General features: G+C 28.4%; 1 protein-coding gene across 1 annotated transcript; it reads left to right on the forward strand.

Moving 5' to 3' along the window:
• Positions 1–726: 726 nt before the first annotated feature.
• On the forward strand, positions 727–2,415 carry LOC107923882 (transcription factor MYB30). Its single transcript, XM_016854050.2, has 3 exons — positions 727–1,073; positions 1,222–1,351; positions 1,761–2,415. The coding sequence occupies exons 1-3, from the start codon at positions 941–943 to the stop codon at positions 2,275–2,277; spliced, it is 780 nt and encodes a 259-aa protein (XP_016709539.1). The 5' UTR covers positions 727–940; the 3' UTR covers positions 2,278–2,415.
• Positions 2,416–15,573: the final 13,158 nt, after the last annotated feature.

A 15,573-nucleotide genomic window follows, 5' to 3' on the forward strand; every position in this document is an offset into this window, starting at 1 on the left:
TTGGTAAGAGACCTCTCTATTTTTTATGTTAAAGGGAAATAAAAGATAATAATAAATAAGGGAGGTATATGAAGCAATTTACTTTATTTAAAGTTTGGTGCCGCAACATTGTGAGACACATCCTTAAAGCCTTTTTTCTTTCAGCTGCCAATCAAAACGGGAAATTCACAGATCAAGTCCTTGAAGTTTTAATATTATCACATTTGAGTCTAGTGCCGCCAATATGTCAAGCAGCACCATTAGAACACTGTAACAAATGCCTATTTTCGTAATTAATCAATTTTTCATACATTTTTTTGTAATTAATTATTATTTTATATTATTTAAGTAAAAAAATCATTGAGTATAATGACATAAAATATTTTTATAATATGTAATACATGGACAATTTTGTGACATACATATTAGAAAACAGTATGATGAAAAAATAAAAGGCAAACATATTAGATGTAAGTTATGTAGGTAATAAGTTGAGAATTAAATTAATAAAAAAAAATGAAGGAAGAATAAAGCAGTCCAATAGATATCAAATTGATGGAAATGTTTAAAATCTACTCCATCTAGTATTAAAACTTCAGTTGATAGTTAAATTAATAAAAAGAAATTTTAAAATGTGAAGTAAAATTTGGAAATAAGGAGTGTACATCACAAAATAAATAAAAATAATAATAGATTTGAAGTTGGAATGATAATATTAACAGTCACTTTTTTGATATATTTTATTTCATACGGCATTTAAAGAAAACTAAAAGTAAATCTATGAATATACTTTTATAATAGTACAGTATGGACTTCTTTGTACAGCACAACTTTGATTTTAGGTGTTTTTGCGTCGACACTAATATGTACGCAGCCCCTATATATACTGTTATTTTCAGCTTTGAATCATTTCTCTAGCCATCTCCAAACAGAGCTCAAGGAGAGAGAAAGAGAAAGAAGAATGGTGAGAGCTCCATGCTGTGAGAAAATGGGATTGAAGAAAGGTCCTTGGACCCCTGAAGAAGATCAGATTCTTATCAATTACATTCAACTCCACGGACATGGCAACTGGCGTGCTCTCCCCAAACAAGCTGGTAAGTTACTTGGTTTAAAATCCAAACAAACATACATGCAACTTCATCGTCTTGATCATTTGTAATTTTAGTATTTATGGGTTCCGATCTTTTTTCTCATCTTGTTTCATGTCTTTCTGTTGTTGTTGTTTTGCTTGTCTTTTTCCAGGTCTATTGAGGTGTGGAAAGAGTTGCAGACTACGATGGACCAACTATTTGAGGCCAGACATTAAACGAGGGAATTTCACCAGGGAAGAAGAGGATACCATTATCAACTTACATGAAATGCTTGGTAATAGGTAATATCCCTTTCTTCCTCAGATCCAACTTAACTTCATCATGACTTAAGATCTTGACAACTAGATTGATCTTCTGTTCATTTATATATATATAATAATTCAAGATATCGGAATATGCTGTTTTTTAATAATACCCCATCGGTCTTCTAACCATTTTTAATTTCTATTTGGTTATTAATTAAATATAAGCATAGAAACGTGTGGGACTGAAAAGATTCCTTGCCGCGATTGTCACTATGTTTATTATCAACACGATTCAAAGTTCCCAAAAAAACAAAAAACACTTAAAATATCAAACAAGATCATCACTTTGGTTACTGCACTTAAACACTAAAAAACAAACCCCGTTTTCCATCTTTTATTTCATCACTGCCCCAAGCCAAGATTCTGATTCTCGTTTTTGTTTCAGATGGTCGGCAATTGCGGCGAGGTTACCGGGAAGAACGGACAACGAAATTAAAAACGTATGGCACACCCACTTGAAGAAGAGGCTCAAACACAGCCATGGGTCCAATGCCAATAACCGACAACCTATTGATCCTTCCGAAGACATCAAAAGAGAACAACAACCCGTGACAATTTACAGTCCAGTTTCCCCACCACAATCCAGCAGCGACGTTTCCACAAGCGAAAACAACAGCAACAGCCACACCTTCACCACCAACACTGAAACCAACGAAGACGTCTCTGAAATCGATGAAAACTTCTGGTCCGAAGTATTATCGGCTGATAACTCAAGCATGGCCGCCGATTTCCGAGTGGTTGGTTCGGACCAATATTTCCCAAGCTCTCCGCCTCCTCCATTACCAGCATTGGAAACAGTGAATGGCTGTGGTTCCAATCTTTATGATACCGATGCTAACATGGATTTTTGGTATAATCTTTTCACCAGAGCCGCGGATTTACCTGAACTACCTGAATTTTGAGTTGCCTATTTTTGTAATTAACTTTAGTGGTAACCCTTTAGTTTCTTTGATTATTCAGATTGGAGTAGAATAAAATGAAAAAAAGAAAAATGTATCGATCTTGATATTCTCTTCCAAAATAGAATAATTTGGGCGGCACTGACCAAGTGATTGTCAAAAGGAAACTATAATTAATGCGTGTGCTTGTCAAATACTAACTCCACTTCATTAATTGCTATTTAATTATCCCTTTAATGTACCTATAAAATACGGAGATTAATTACATTAGTTACTGTCTCGTTGCAGCAGATTCTTTAAGAATTTTTTTTTATTTAATTATACTTTTATATTTATATATTCAGTCTCTATAACATTTCAGTCAAATTTATAAAAGAATTAATTTTTTTTTATTTTTTTATTTTATTCTTCTAATAATTTTTCACTTATAACAACAATATTCATAGTTGTAAGAGATATTTTTTATTAAATTAATTCACTATAACAACATATGATCTAAATTTTTAAGTAAAATTATAGTTGTTTAATATAAATAAGTCTATCAATTATCATTTATTAAATGAAAATGATCTTAATTAAAATATTATTTAAATAAAATGGTTAAATTTCACCTAAAGAAATTTAATAATCATATTGAAATTAATTTCAATGAATAACATTAAAGACATCAATTCAAAAAATAATTAAGTTCCCTAATTAATATTTTACTATGAATTTGGAGTATCGTAAACTTATAAATTGATTACTTGAATTTAGTAACTCATGATAAATTGATTAATATAATTTGATAACTCTTGATTAATTGAACTTGTTAGACTTGTGAATTTTATAATTAATAATGTGAAAGAATGTAAAATAAAATATGCATAAAAGTAATAATACATGCACATGTTATACGTCTTTTAATTTTGTTGATTTAGTTTCCACTTTCTTTCTTTTTTGAATATAATTCTCACTTTCATTATTCAATGAAAATTCACGATGTAAATTCTACGGTAAAGCTTAGAACAATTATCTAACTATAACAACATGTTATTATGGGTGTATAACAACCGCATTTTTATAATAAGCAAAATCTAGACAAATAAATAAAACTATCATAGAGAGGATTGACTACATTTATTATATTTAATTAAACTAACTAAAACAGCAAGTAATTAAATTTCCGTACTATTACCTTAAGTTTTACTGTTCAAATCCTGATGCTAACATCTCCTTCCCTAAATTATAATGTAAAATTTGATTGTACCAAAATAAATGAGTTTCTTTGGTAATCTCTATGCTCATTTTATGTAAGGGTAAAGTTTTGGTAATCTCTATGCTCATTTTATGTAAGGGTAAAGTTAGAAATGTTGATAAAGGGTTGAGATATTTATATAAAATAGACGTGTTTAAATATGGTTGGACTTATTTTCAACAAGTTATTTTTAAAATTAGAATAATTTTGATCACTAAAATTTAGGAAAAGCAATATAAGTTAAATGCTCAATTTGTATTAGATATTATAATTATTTTAGTTTATTTTTTATCTAATTAATATTTAGATACTACTTTGTATTAATTTATTAAATTAAACTAAAAATGTTACTAAATTTATTAAATTCTATAAAATAAATTAAATTAAAAAAACTTTAAGGCAACGAAATATAAACTTATTTTTAGGCACTAAATATAAGATCCAAATAAAAATTTTAAAAAACACAAAAAAATTTAAATGAAATTTTACAAAATTTAAAGAAGGTCGAGCCATGCTAACCCCCTAAAATCTTCCCTGATATGTATGTTTGTGACTACACTTGGAACAATATTTTCTTAAAGTTCAATTTCTCCTTAATAATTTAATGTGGTTTATCATTACATCCTACACTTATTAATAAAAATATTATTTTGTCTTTTCTAAATATTTTATTGCTGCATTATAAATATTATCTTCTAGAATTCATCAAGATACCAGGGAGATAATTAATTTAAATATTGGTTGTTTAAATTATGAGAAATTTAATCATAAAATTAAAAAAAACTTATTAGGGAAAAAAGGTTAAAAGCATGGTCCATCTTGTCTAGGACATGACATATGTAGGTGGTAATTAAACATTACAAGACTGAGCATTTTCCTTTAAAAACAAATCAGTTACTCTGTACTTGAGCTTGATTGTCTTGCTGCTGAGGATATGATGTTTCAATTAAAGGAGCTTTTAAAATGGGCCACTAAATATGCGGTAATTGAATTATTTTCTCACCCGCAAACAAATAAATTATTCTATTTAGTTTATTTTATTTTATTAATCTAAAAGCTCCACCAAATCATTTCAACGGATTTCGTATCAGATTTGGGGTTATCAAAAAATTTACATATTTTAAAACCACGTGATTAAATAGATATTGGTTGATTTTATTTTTTGTATTTTTGTTTTTTATGCACAATCATTAATTGTTTAAGATTTTTTTTAAAACCATTTTAATAACAACCCATCATTACTAATATTAAATTAAATAATTAACTCAAAAACTAATCAAACTCAACTTTAACTCATTATAATCAATCACACATTATGCATAAAATCTCAAAATTCCAAAAAAAAAAAAATCTCAAATTTAACATCTCTCGCACCTAAAAAAACATTTTTTTCGTAAAACAATCAATTAGTGAAAGATTATATTATGGATGACTTGATAATCTCTCGAATTTATTAATTCTTATAATAGGAGGCGAATTGTATTTTATCTCATTTGTTAAAAAAATAAACAAATTAATCCCTTTACATTAGAAAAAAAAGTGCAAATTTGGCATTCCATTAAAAATTCCATCCATTTATGTTATTAAGTGATGATTTGATTTTTCCCTTCTTCTTTTTTAATATAAGTGACCTAGAATTAAAGGAAGAGTAGGATTAGAAAAAAAATGCTATAGCGGTTCTTATATAAAGAGTCGACTTTCATTTTGCCACTTCTACTCAAAAAATGAGTAAATTAGTTCATATACATTAGATTCAAAAGTAACTTGATCATTATGTTAAAAATATAATCCCTTTTAAATGTTAAATGTTAATGTGGTTGATGAAGGAACCAAACACTAAGACGTAGTATGTCACATGTACCTTATGCTGACGTGACAATATTTTAAAAAATAAATATAAAAAATTATAATTATTTTAAAAAGTAAATCCATGATGAATCTAGACAAATGATTGTCCTAATTCATTCATTCTAGACATTGTTTTTTAGAAAAAAAATATAAAAACATAGAGAATTATTTAAAAATGATCAAGAATTTTAAAAAAATTTAAAAATTATTAAAAATAATGTCTAAAATGATCTTGAACAAATGGTTGTCTGAGCTCGAGTGAACCTAGACAACCATTTATCTAGGTTCATTTTAGAGTGATTTTTAAATAATTATAAAATATATATAGAAAATTATTTAAAATTATCAATACTTATAAGAATTTATTAGAAAATGTTAAATTTTTAAAAGTTATATATACACACACATTTAGAATGCTTAATGAATTCAAATATACCCATACACACATACATATGTATCTTTTTATTCGAGTTGATGTTTTTCCTTAATAGAGTTGATGAGTCTTATTTTGTTAATTTCTTATAATTCTTAATACATTTTAAATAATTATGTATAATTATTTAATAATTATTTAAGAAACAATTCTAGAATGAACCTAGACAAACATTTGTCTAAGCTCATTTGAACCTAAACAACCACGTGTCCAAGTTCATTCTAAATATTATTTTTAATATTTTTAATAAATTAAAAAAACAATTTCTTATAAATTTTAGTGGACTTTAAATAATTTGTTATAATATTTATATTGGATGTGGTTTTTTCAATAGTTATAAAAGAATATTTTTGAGATTTTTGAATTTTTATTGATATGGCCGAATGTGCCACATCAACATGATGTACACGTGGCACATCATGTATCATTATATGGTTGCTCTATTAGTCACGTCATCACTTAAAAGTAGGAATGGATGGAATTTTTAATAGAATGACCAGATTGCTTTTTGATCTAAAGTACACTGACTAATTTGCACATTTTTTTAGTAGAGGGACAAAATGCAATCCGAGTGTACAAAAGTTTCTATGGTACTTTTACTTAATCCTACTCATCATTAATTTCACGTCACTTATATAAAAAAAATTAAAAAAATTTAAATCATTACTCAACAACACATATGGATGAAACTTTTAACGAAAGGGTCAATTTACTCTTTTTTCTATCGTACAAAGGCTAATTTGTATAAATTTTGAATGAGTGGGCAAAATGCAATTATTCTTCTAGTACATGGGGTCTCCACAATACTTTTACCATAATGAAATAGGGTTTTTTTAAAGAGGGAAATTTAAAGGCAACCGTTTGAGTTATACGTCTATTTGGATGCAATAGAGTAATTGCGAGAAAACGTAATTACTTACTAAGGTAGTAATTACATCCTTTCTAGTTACAAAAAAAAATTAATTCTCAAATGTGTCTGGTTGATAAAGTGTAATTATATATTTAAAAATAATAATAAAATTTATTATGTTCGATTACCTTAGTTAACTCCCTCACTACTCATCTTCTTCTAAGAATTGAACTGTTCTAATTATGTAAGTACAATGATTACCCAGACATATCACACATATGTAATTAGGAGCAATAACAATATAATCAATGATTAAGTAAATCTTCAAACACAAAAATAAATTGAATGGATCAAAAATTGAAAATTCCTAATATTATTCACATGCTTGTATAATTATTATTTGTGGTGGCATAAATATACAACTTGATCTTAATTTGTATGGGACAATGATTAAAACTCTTATTTAACACTCGTTTAACAAGAATTCAAACAGTGTTACCCATCTCCTACATTATATAAAATAAATAAATACAACCTTGCTATAATGGCTTGTCTTTTTAGTTACATTTATTTAACAATTAAAATTATTTATTTTTTAATTGTATAAAGTTTTTCATTTTTTAATTTAGGAATTTAGATTTTTTGGTAGAATGTTGTACTCTTAGTTCTACTGAACAAGGCTATATTGGTGTTTTCTATTTTATTAAATGTAAAATAATATTTAATATTTTTTGGTTTTTGAAAGTGTTTATTAATTTTATTAAGTAATGAAATATTTAAATATATATAATTTACCAATATGTTTTATCTACAATATTATAAAATTCTTTTTAAAAATATTGTGTGAATAAAAAAGAAGAAAATTAAAAAAAAACTCTCAAAATTAAAATATAAATGCAAAATTCCTTAAAAATCAAAGTTCCATATAGATAATTATACAAAATCAAAATTTATATATAATATTGTACATCGAATTAAAGTTTAAATGCAATTTTGAAATTTATCTAAAAAAATTTAAAAGAGAAAAGATTTTTTTTATATGTATATAAACTATGAAGTTATTTGTAATAAATACAAATTAATATCTATAAAATAATTAAAACAATAATAATCAATACATACTTAATGGTAAACAATAATTTTTATGTAACTCTCATAAAAATGAAAGCCAAAAAATAAATATATTTGATAAGTTTGTAATCTCTATAAAAAAAATTAAAAACCATAAATTTAACTTCTAACAATTAAAACAATTAATAAAAAATTAAAATTATCATATTTAATTATAACAACAAAAAATTAGTAATTTTTACCTCAAAAATCAATAATTTTTCATAACTTAATTATAATACCTTCAAACTATTTAAATTTATCTAATTAATTATTTTATTAAGTGTCAAATATATGGAGTGAGAAATATCATGTAGATGTAGATAATTTTAAAATAATAGGATTTTATTTTAATTAAATATAATTTTCAATTCTAATTTCACTTAAAATTCCATTGATAATGCATAAATTAAACCTATTTAATAATTTAGCAAAGACCAAATAAATACACAATAAAAAAAAGTAAGTGTTGACAAAAAATTAAATTAAATTAAAATTTAAAAAATAATTAAATAAAATTCTATTTCCCATTTAATTATAGATATACAATTTATCCTATTTGATATAGAATAAAATTTGTAGCACCAATTTAATATTCATACTATTATTTTATAATAAATAAATAATAAATCTATAATTGTATGCATAGTATGAGACCAATAATTAAAATTAACCAGGCAAATTTAAGTGCTACTATTTGGAACATGACTAAAATTTCAAAATTTGAAGATTATAAGGACTAAAATTGACCAATTTGAAAAGTATAAGAACTAAAATCGATCAAATTAAAGTACATGAATTAAATCTAAAACTTTTGCAAAGTATAAGGACTAATAGTTGAATTTAACCAAATGAAAATGATGTGTGGCAATTAAGCAAAAAGAAGGGGTAAAAATACAATGGAGGCCCTTGTACTAAGTGTTATATTGCATTTTACCCTTTCAACTAAGAAAACAGACAAATTAATCCTTATACATTAGATAAAGAACAAATCGATCTTTTATGTTAAAAATTTCATCATTTTTTATTATAAAAAATTAGCATGATTAATAAAATAACGCAACGTGTCACATATACTTCGTGTTAATGTACAGAAACAAGCTAATGAAATTTTTAATAAAAAATTAATTTACAACAATTAATTCACTCGAAAATATTAATACTTTATGTAAAAAGAATGCAAAAAAGTCAAAGTGAGAAAGGGAATGAAGCGACAAAAGGAAAGAAACAAAATAAAACAGAGCTGTGAGGTTTGTTGAATATTTTAATAAATAGTCAGTGGTCGTATTCATCCATTGAAAACGTTGGGAAACGGGATTGTCATTAATCACATCATAATGCACTTCTTTTTCTTTGTTTTGAATTTGAAGGTAAAGACTAAAGAGTCTTATCTTTTGGGCCCAACTCCGTACTAATCCTTAAAGCCTGATTCACGTGAAAATTATTCTACTACTATTAATCATCCATATCTTCTCTTCATTTCATTTATGCTTACAAAAACTATTTTCCTTCCCCCCACCCAAGTCTTTCCCCTACCATCGCTCTCCCTCACCCTTATCATACCCTCTCGGTTTCATCCTAATATCGATACATCAAATTAGACACTCCAATACATTAGAGGAACTTATTCTCAAGTAATTTAAGTATCTTTTATATATTTTTATCGATTTTAATTTCAAGTGCTAATAAATGATTTTTTTATATGAAAGAATGAAATATAAAATATATAACAGTGAAATGCGAAATTTATTTATTCATCGTTCAAATATATAGAAAACAATTACATGTGTCCTACAATATTGACACATTTCCCAACATATAAATTCTATTTTATAGATTTTGTTGGTTGAACACTTGTTCTTTACTTTTCATATTTCTTAGCTTAGGTTTTCATTTTTCCTTTCTATTTTTGTTGTAGTATTTAATTTCTTCATTTTTGCAGGAACCTTATGGATAGAGATGGATGAAACACTTGTGCTTCATCAGATGTTTATCTACTAATGAGTATTTTCTCAATCCTTATATTTTATATTTTATGCCAACTATGTGTTTGTTAAAATGCTTGTGGAACTTCAATTTAATCATGTGTTGAATTGTTTTATTGGTTGATTGATTAGTGAGTTAATTAACTAAGTTATTATCTATTCCTTGATTGGTTGTTTGTTCAAGTGTATTAAATTGCATATTGCACTAGAATTGATGCCTCTAGTGGAAGATTTAGATTGAAGAAATTGAGAGGAGACTATATTGTATAGGACTTTGATATACTTGTGCGGAATAGTGATACCAGGAGGAGATATATATGCCTAAGTGAGACCGAGAGGAGAACTTAGGTAGTATCTTTTAGTTTAGGGTGAGGTTGAGAGGAAATTTCGAGCCAGGAGTAACAAGCAATATGATCATCATAGGTTTATTAGTTTAGTTAGTAATCCATGACTCATTGAACCACCATTTCAATCCATTTGCATTGTTTCTAGTAAAAAGGAAGAAAGTTAGTTTGATATTTTTATTTGTTAATTTAGATATAGCTTAAATATTATTTTATTTGAGTTTGCACTAATAATTTTTGACTCGATTAGATTAGTAATTGCTTAACTTGTAATCAACTTGATAAACACATTTACCAATTTGACAATCTCTTGGGTTCGATCCTTGAAATGCTTGAAGTGTTTCATTGTAACACTTATAAATATTACAATTGACCTGTCACACTTGCAGTACACCGCTAGATTATAATTATTTTTGTGTTGATTCATAGTCCCAGTGCACACATGCCGGAGCACGACCACCTCCCACCACCGCTCTCCCTGAACCCAGTCAAAGTGTAATACCCTAACCCATATCCGTTGCTGAAACAGTGTTTTGAAGTATTACTGGAGTTTTTAGATCATTTACAAATAATTCATGTCAAATGCCATACATTTTTCGAGATTATTCATAACATCCCTTAAATGGACCCTCAAAGCCCAACACGAGTATTAGAATCGAATCGGGACTAAATCGGGAACTTAAAAATTTTTTCATAAAATTTTAAAGTTTCTCCTAGGTACAAAGATCACATGCCTGTGTGGCCAAAGGGACACGTCCGTGTGGTCCCATGACATGCCCATGCTTCAGGCCGTATCTTACCCCGTGTAACTCCCTGACTTGGGTCACATGGCCAACCACACGCTCGTATGTTAGGCCGTGTGACCAATTTATTTTCCTAAAATTAAGTGCAGTTTTCACACGGCATAACCACACACCCGGCACACGGCTGAGACACACGCCCATGTCTCTGACCCTATGCTTAATTCTGAGCATTTTGTTTCTAAATTTTAAGATGCAGGAGACACACGGCCAGACTACACGCCCATGTGCATGGCCGTGTGTCACACACGGCTGAGACACACGCCCGTGTCTCTACCCGTGTGGACGAAAATAGGCCATTTTAAGGCCATTTTCCTTAGCCTTTTTATTATCCGCCTACACACAATATTGAAATACACTAATATGTCTTAACCAAACAACCAAATCAAGACAATACATATGTTTATCATAATATATTAACACAAAATCATTTGTTTAACTTTGTCAAACTAACTTCATTCATAAATTTACCAAAACCTAATCCTAAATATATATACAAAACACATACGTATATATATTTTTTGTTCATAATTATACTCCAAGTTTAGCCCCTTATGATCCATCCTTATACATGCCATATAAACCATAAAATGTATAACAAAATTTATCGAAGTAATCTGGATAGTGTGATCCGACGTGTTGATCCGATCCTCTGAACTTCTTGAAAATCTACAAAGAACATTAAATGACACAAGTAAGCTTAATGAAGCTTAGTAAGTTCGTTGGCTTTAAATATAAATCTTACCGACCATATTAAAATAATTTATTTAAATAAATAATTCAATATACTATTCGTACCAAACACAACTTCAAACGATGAATTCACTTATTTGAATTTGATAACAATAATCTAAATTTTCCATATTAATTCCATATAGCACTTACCACTTCTTATAAATCAAAGAATGACTTATGGATTTGTACATCGTAAACAGAAGCCCGAAGGCTACACAGAAGCACATAAGTGCTAAACGGAAACCTGTAAGGGTTGAACAGAAGCTCATAGGAGCTAAACGGGAACCCAAAAGGGTTAAATTGAAGCTTAGAGAACTGAACAGAAACCCAATAGGGTTAAACTGAAATTCATATGAGTTAACTGAAGCTCATGTGAGCTAAACGGAAAGCAAACACAGAAGTTTGCAACAAATGCTGAACCTCAGTTTACTTGGGTAATTTGTCGTCAATTCTTTTCTTGCACTGAACGAATGTACTCAATCTTGCGTTCCGATCGCTTCTTACTTTCACTTTAATATACATAGTTTAGCAATATTTTATTTCAACAATAAACATAAACACCAATCATTAATTATATAAATAACATTAAAATTTAACCATACAAACTTACCTGGACTAGTTTGTAAAATTTGTTGTAGCTTAGAAACTATTCGGATTATTTCTCTTTTCCTTGATTTTCTTTGGACTCTTGATCTATAATATAAAATTACTTATTTATTAGCACATATATTTCAACCTCATTCCACTTCACAATTTATACCCTTTAATTTTTTAAATTACATATTTACCCTAAAATTTATAATTTTTACACTTTAGTCCCTAATCAGTTAACCTATCAATTAAACTTATTTTTCTTAATTAACACTTTATTTCATCATTCTAAACTACTACACAATATTTGAATATCAGAATTTCAACACTAAACCCTAATTCTTAACTTTTTCACCATTAGGTCCTAAAAATCAATTTCTATTGAAATCACTTAATAAAATCATCACATAACAAAATTAAAACTTCAAATCCATGCTTATTCATCATAAAATTCCAAAACTCATTCATGGAAACTATCAAAATCACTCATAGAATCAAAAACTAATGAATTCAATAGTTGAATCTAGTTGTAAAAGTCTCAAAAACACAACAAATTCAAGAAAAGAACAAGAATTGAACTTACATGTCGCAAAAACATGAAAAACTAGCTTAGAAGAACTCTTCAATGGTGTTTTTGGCTGATGAAAAATGAAGAATTGTCTAGATTTTTAATTTAGTCTTTATTTTATTTGTTTAATTTGCAAAATTTCTAATTTTGCCTTTATTTCACTATATTTTCTGATTTTTCTCCGCCCATGCCGCCCAAGCTATCACCTTTAGGCTAATTTTCCTTTTAAGTCCTCTTTTATTTAACACTTGAGCTTTTTAATCATTTTGACAAGTTTTGCACCTTTTTCAATTTAGTTCTTTTTAATTAATTAACTATTAAAACAATAAAATCTTCTAACGAAACTTTAATACTAACTTAAAAACACTTCATAAATATTTATAAAAATATTTATGATTATGAATCAGTTTATGAAATCGAGGTCTCGATACCTCGTTTTCTACCCAATTTACCTAATAAATTCTTTTAAATCACAAAATTCACTAATTCAAACATACTTCTAAAATCACATTTAATTAATAGATATTAATTTATTAAATTTTTAAACTCACTCGTCAGATTTAGTGATCTCGAATCACTGTCTCCGACACCACTGAAAATTAAGTTGTTACATAAAGTAGTCAAGAAACTCAACAATAATGGCAAGTTGGAAAAGCTCATGGTTAAGGAGTTGCTTTCATTTCCTATTATTTTCTTGAATCAAATCCATATTTGTAGAATAATCCGTATAATTTGTCTTTGATCTAACTCATTTCTTTTAATCTTCCTAACTAACATTTTTTGGGCTCAGCTTTGTTTGTTTGATTTTTTGGGTGCATCTTCTAGAATCTTTTTGTGTTTTCTTTCCCTGGTTTTTTTGGTACTTTGGGTATTTGGATCAATTAAAAGAGTGATTAAGCAATGTGAATTGAAAACTGATTCAATCAGACGGTGAGAGAGAGGGAAAAGGAGGGGAGAGCGATGGTGGGGGTAAAGAGTCGAGAAGTGGGAGGGGAGTGGGACGATAGGAGAGAGAAATATATTTTTATTTTTTAATATCATTATAAATATTAATATAATATTTTTAATTATATATTGATTATTTATTTATAGTTTTTTATTTTGTAAAAAAAATTGTTTTTCTATTTTTTTTGAAATTATTTGACATAAATAAAAATGTGACATTCTTTGTGTGATATTTTTTTCACATGTTGTTTGTTGATTGGACCACATCATCATTAACAGTGGTTGATTACCGATTGACAAACAAAGGTATCAATGTGTGGAAAATCTTAATTTAGGTATCAATTATACTTTGATTTTTAATGATGATCAAGAAATAATATTTTTTTATTTGTCTAGAGAAACGAATTAGTATTTAACTTGTAACACCCCTAACCCGTATCCGTCGCTGGAGTAGGTTACGAGGTATTACTGATCAATTCACAACATATAGCATACATTTATCAAGCAAAAAGCATTCATTCTCATAAATTGTTCAACACAATCACATTGACCCTTATAAGGGCCTACGAGGCCTTAAACATACTTCAGAAGTGGTTCAGGACTAAACCGATAACTTATAAAAATTTTGGAAACTTAAAAAAATTTCATCCATACAAGGGTCACATGTCGTGTGAACAGGCCGTGTGCTTCACACGGCTTCAGACACTCTTGTGTCACTGGCCGTGCAGAAACACGGCATACATACTAACTTGGGTCACATGGCTAATCACACGTCCGTGTGTTTAGCCCGTGCGCCCTTCAAAGTGGCCACACACGCCCGTGTGCTAAGTCGTGCCAAACCTGTAGGGTATACTAACTTATGCAAAACGGCCAAGTCACATGCCTGTGTGCTAGGCCGTGCGCCAATTAGGATGGTATACTGACTTGTACCACACGGCCAGTCACATGCCCGTGTGTGAGACCTTGTGAAGCATACTGGCATCAATTCAATTTCAACTCCAAGGGACACACGGACGTGTAACATGACCATGTGTCACACATGGCTGAGACACACGCCCGTGTCTCTGCCTGTATGGACAATAATAAGCCATTTACCAAACCATTTTGCCACCCATTTTGCATATACCTATACAAGATCAATTGGTACCATTTTAAGACACAAATATGCAGCCAAAAGTCATCAACCAATACACAATCATACTATATCCATTTCAACCAATTCAATACTCAATTCAATGCCATTTACCTTCAAATACCTATCAATTCAACTTGCCTTACTATACATAATTCACATATATATTTCATTTAGTTAAACCATTCCAAAATATGCATTCTTAATTCAACCTCATTTACTCAATATAGGTCAATTACCTAACTCAAAACAAAGCCATTTACACATCTTTATACCTTAACAAATTCATCAACACAAGCCAACTCAAATGACCTAATTACATGTGCATCAAACATACCAAAATGACACAAGCCTATACATGTCATATACCATATTTATACAACTCAAAAGTACCAAATAAATGTCCGATAGTGCGATGAAGTCTCTGACGATCCATGGATTCGAGCTAGCTTCGTAAAACTATAAAATATTAAAAATTAAACCAAGTAATGTAACAGCCCAAATTTCAGTGATATCGGAATAGTGATTCGAGATCACAAAATCTGAAATGTGAGTTTAGATATTAGTAAGTAAATGCTAAGTGTGGTTTTAGAAATAGTTTTTAATTAGTGAAATTATGAATTAAAAGAAATTTGTAGATTAAATGAGATGAAAATGAGGTATCGAGACCTCAAATTCATAAACCGAGTCATAAATATTTTTAAAAATATTTATGGAGTGT

This window comes from Gossypium hirsutum, chromosome A11, assembly GCF_007990345.1.
Source record: "Gossypium hirsutum isolate 1008001.06 chromosome A11, Gossypium_hirsutum_v2.1, whole genome shotgun sequence".
NCBI lineage: Eukaryota > Viridiplantae > Streptophyta > Magnoliopsida > Malvales > Malvaceae > Gossypium > Gossypium hirsutum.

Coding starts and splice junctions, on each gene's coding strand:
- LOC107923882 (XM_016854050.2), top strand. CDS start 941: ATGGTGAGAGCTCCATGCTGTGAGAAAATGGGATTGAAGAAAGGTCCT. Junction 1,074..1,221: donor TGCTCTCCCCAAACAAGCTG/GTAAGTTACTTG, acceptor GTCTTTTTCCAG/GTCTATTGAGGTGTGGAAAG. Junction 1,352..1,760: donor CATGAAATGCTTGGTAATAG/GTAATATCCCTT, acceptor TTTTTGTTTCAG/ATGGTCGGCAATTGCGGCGA.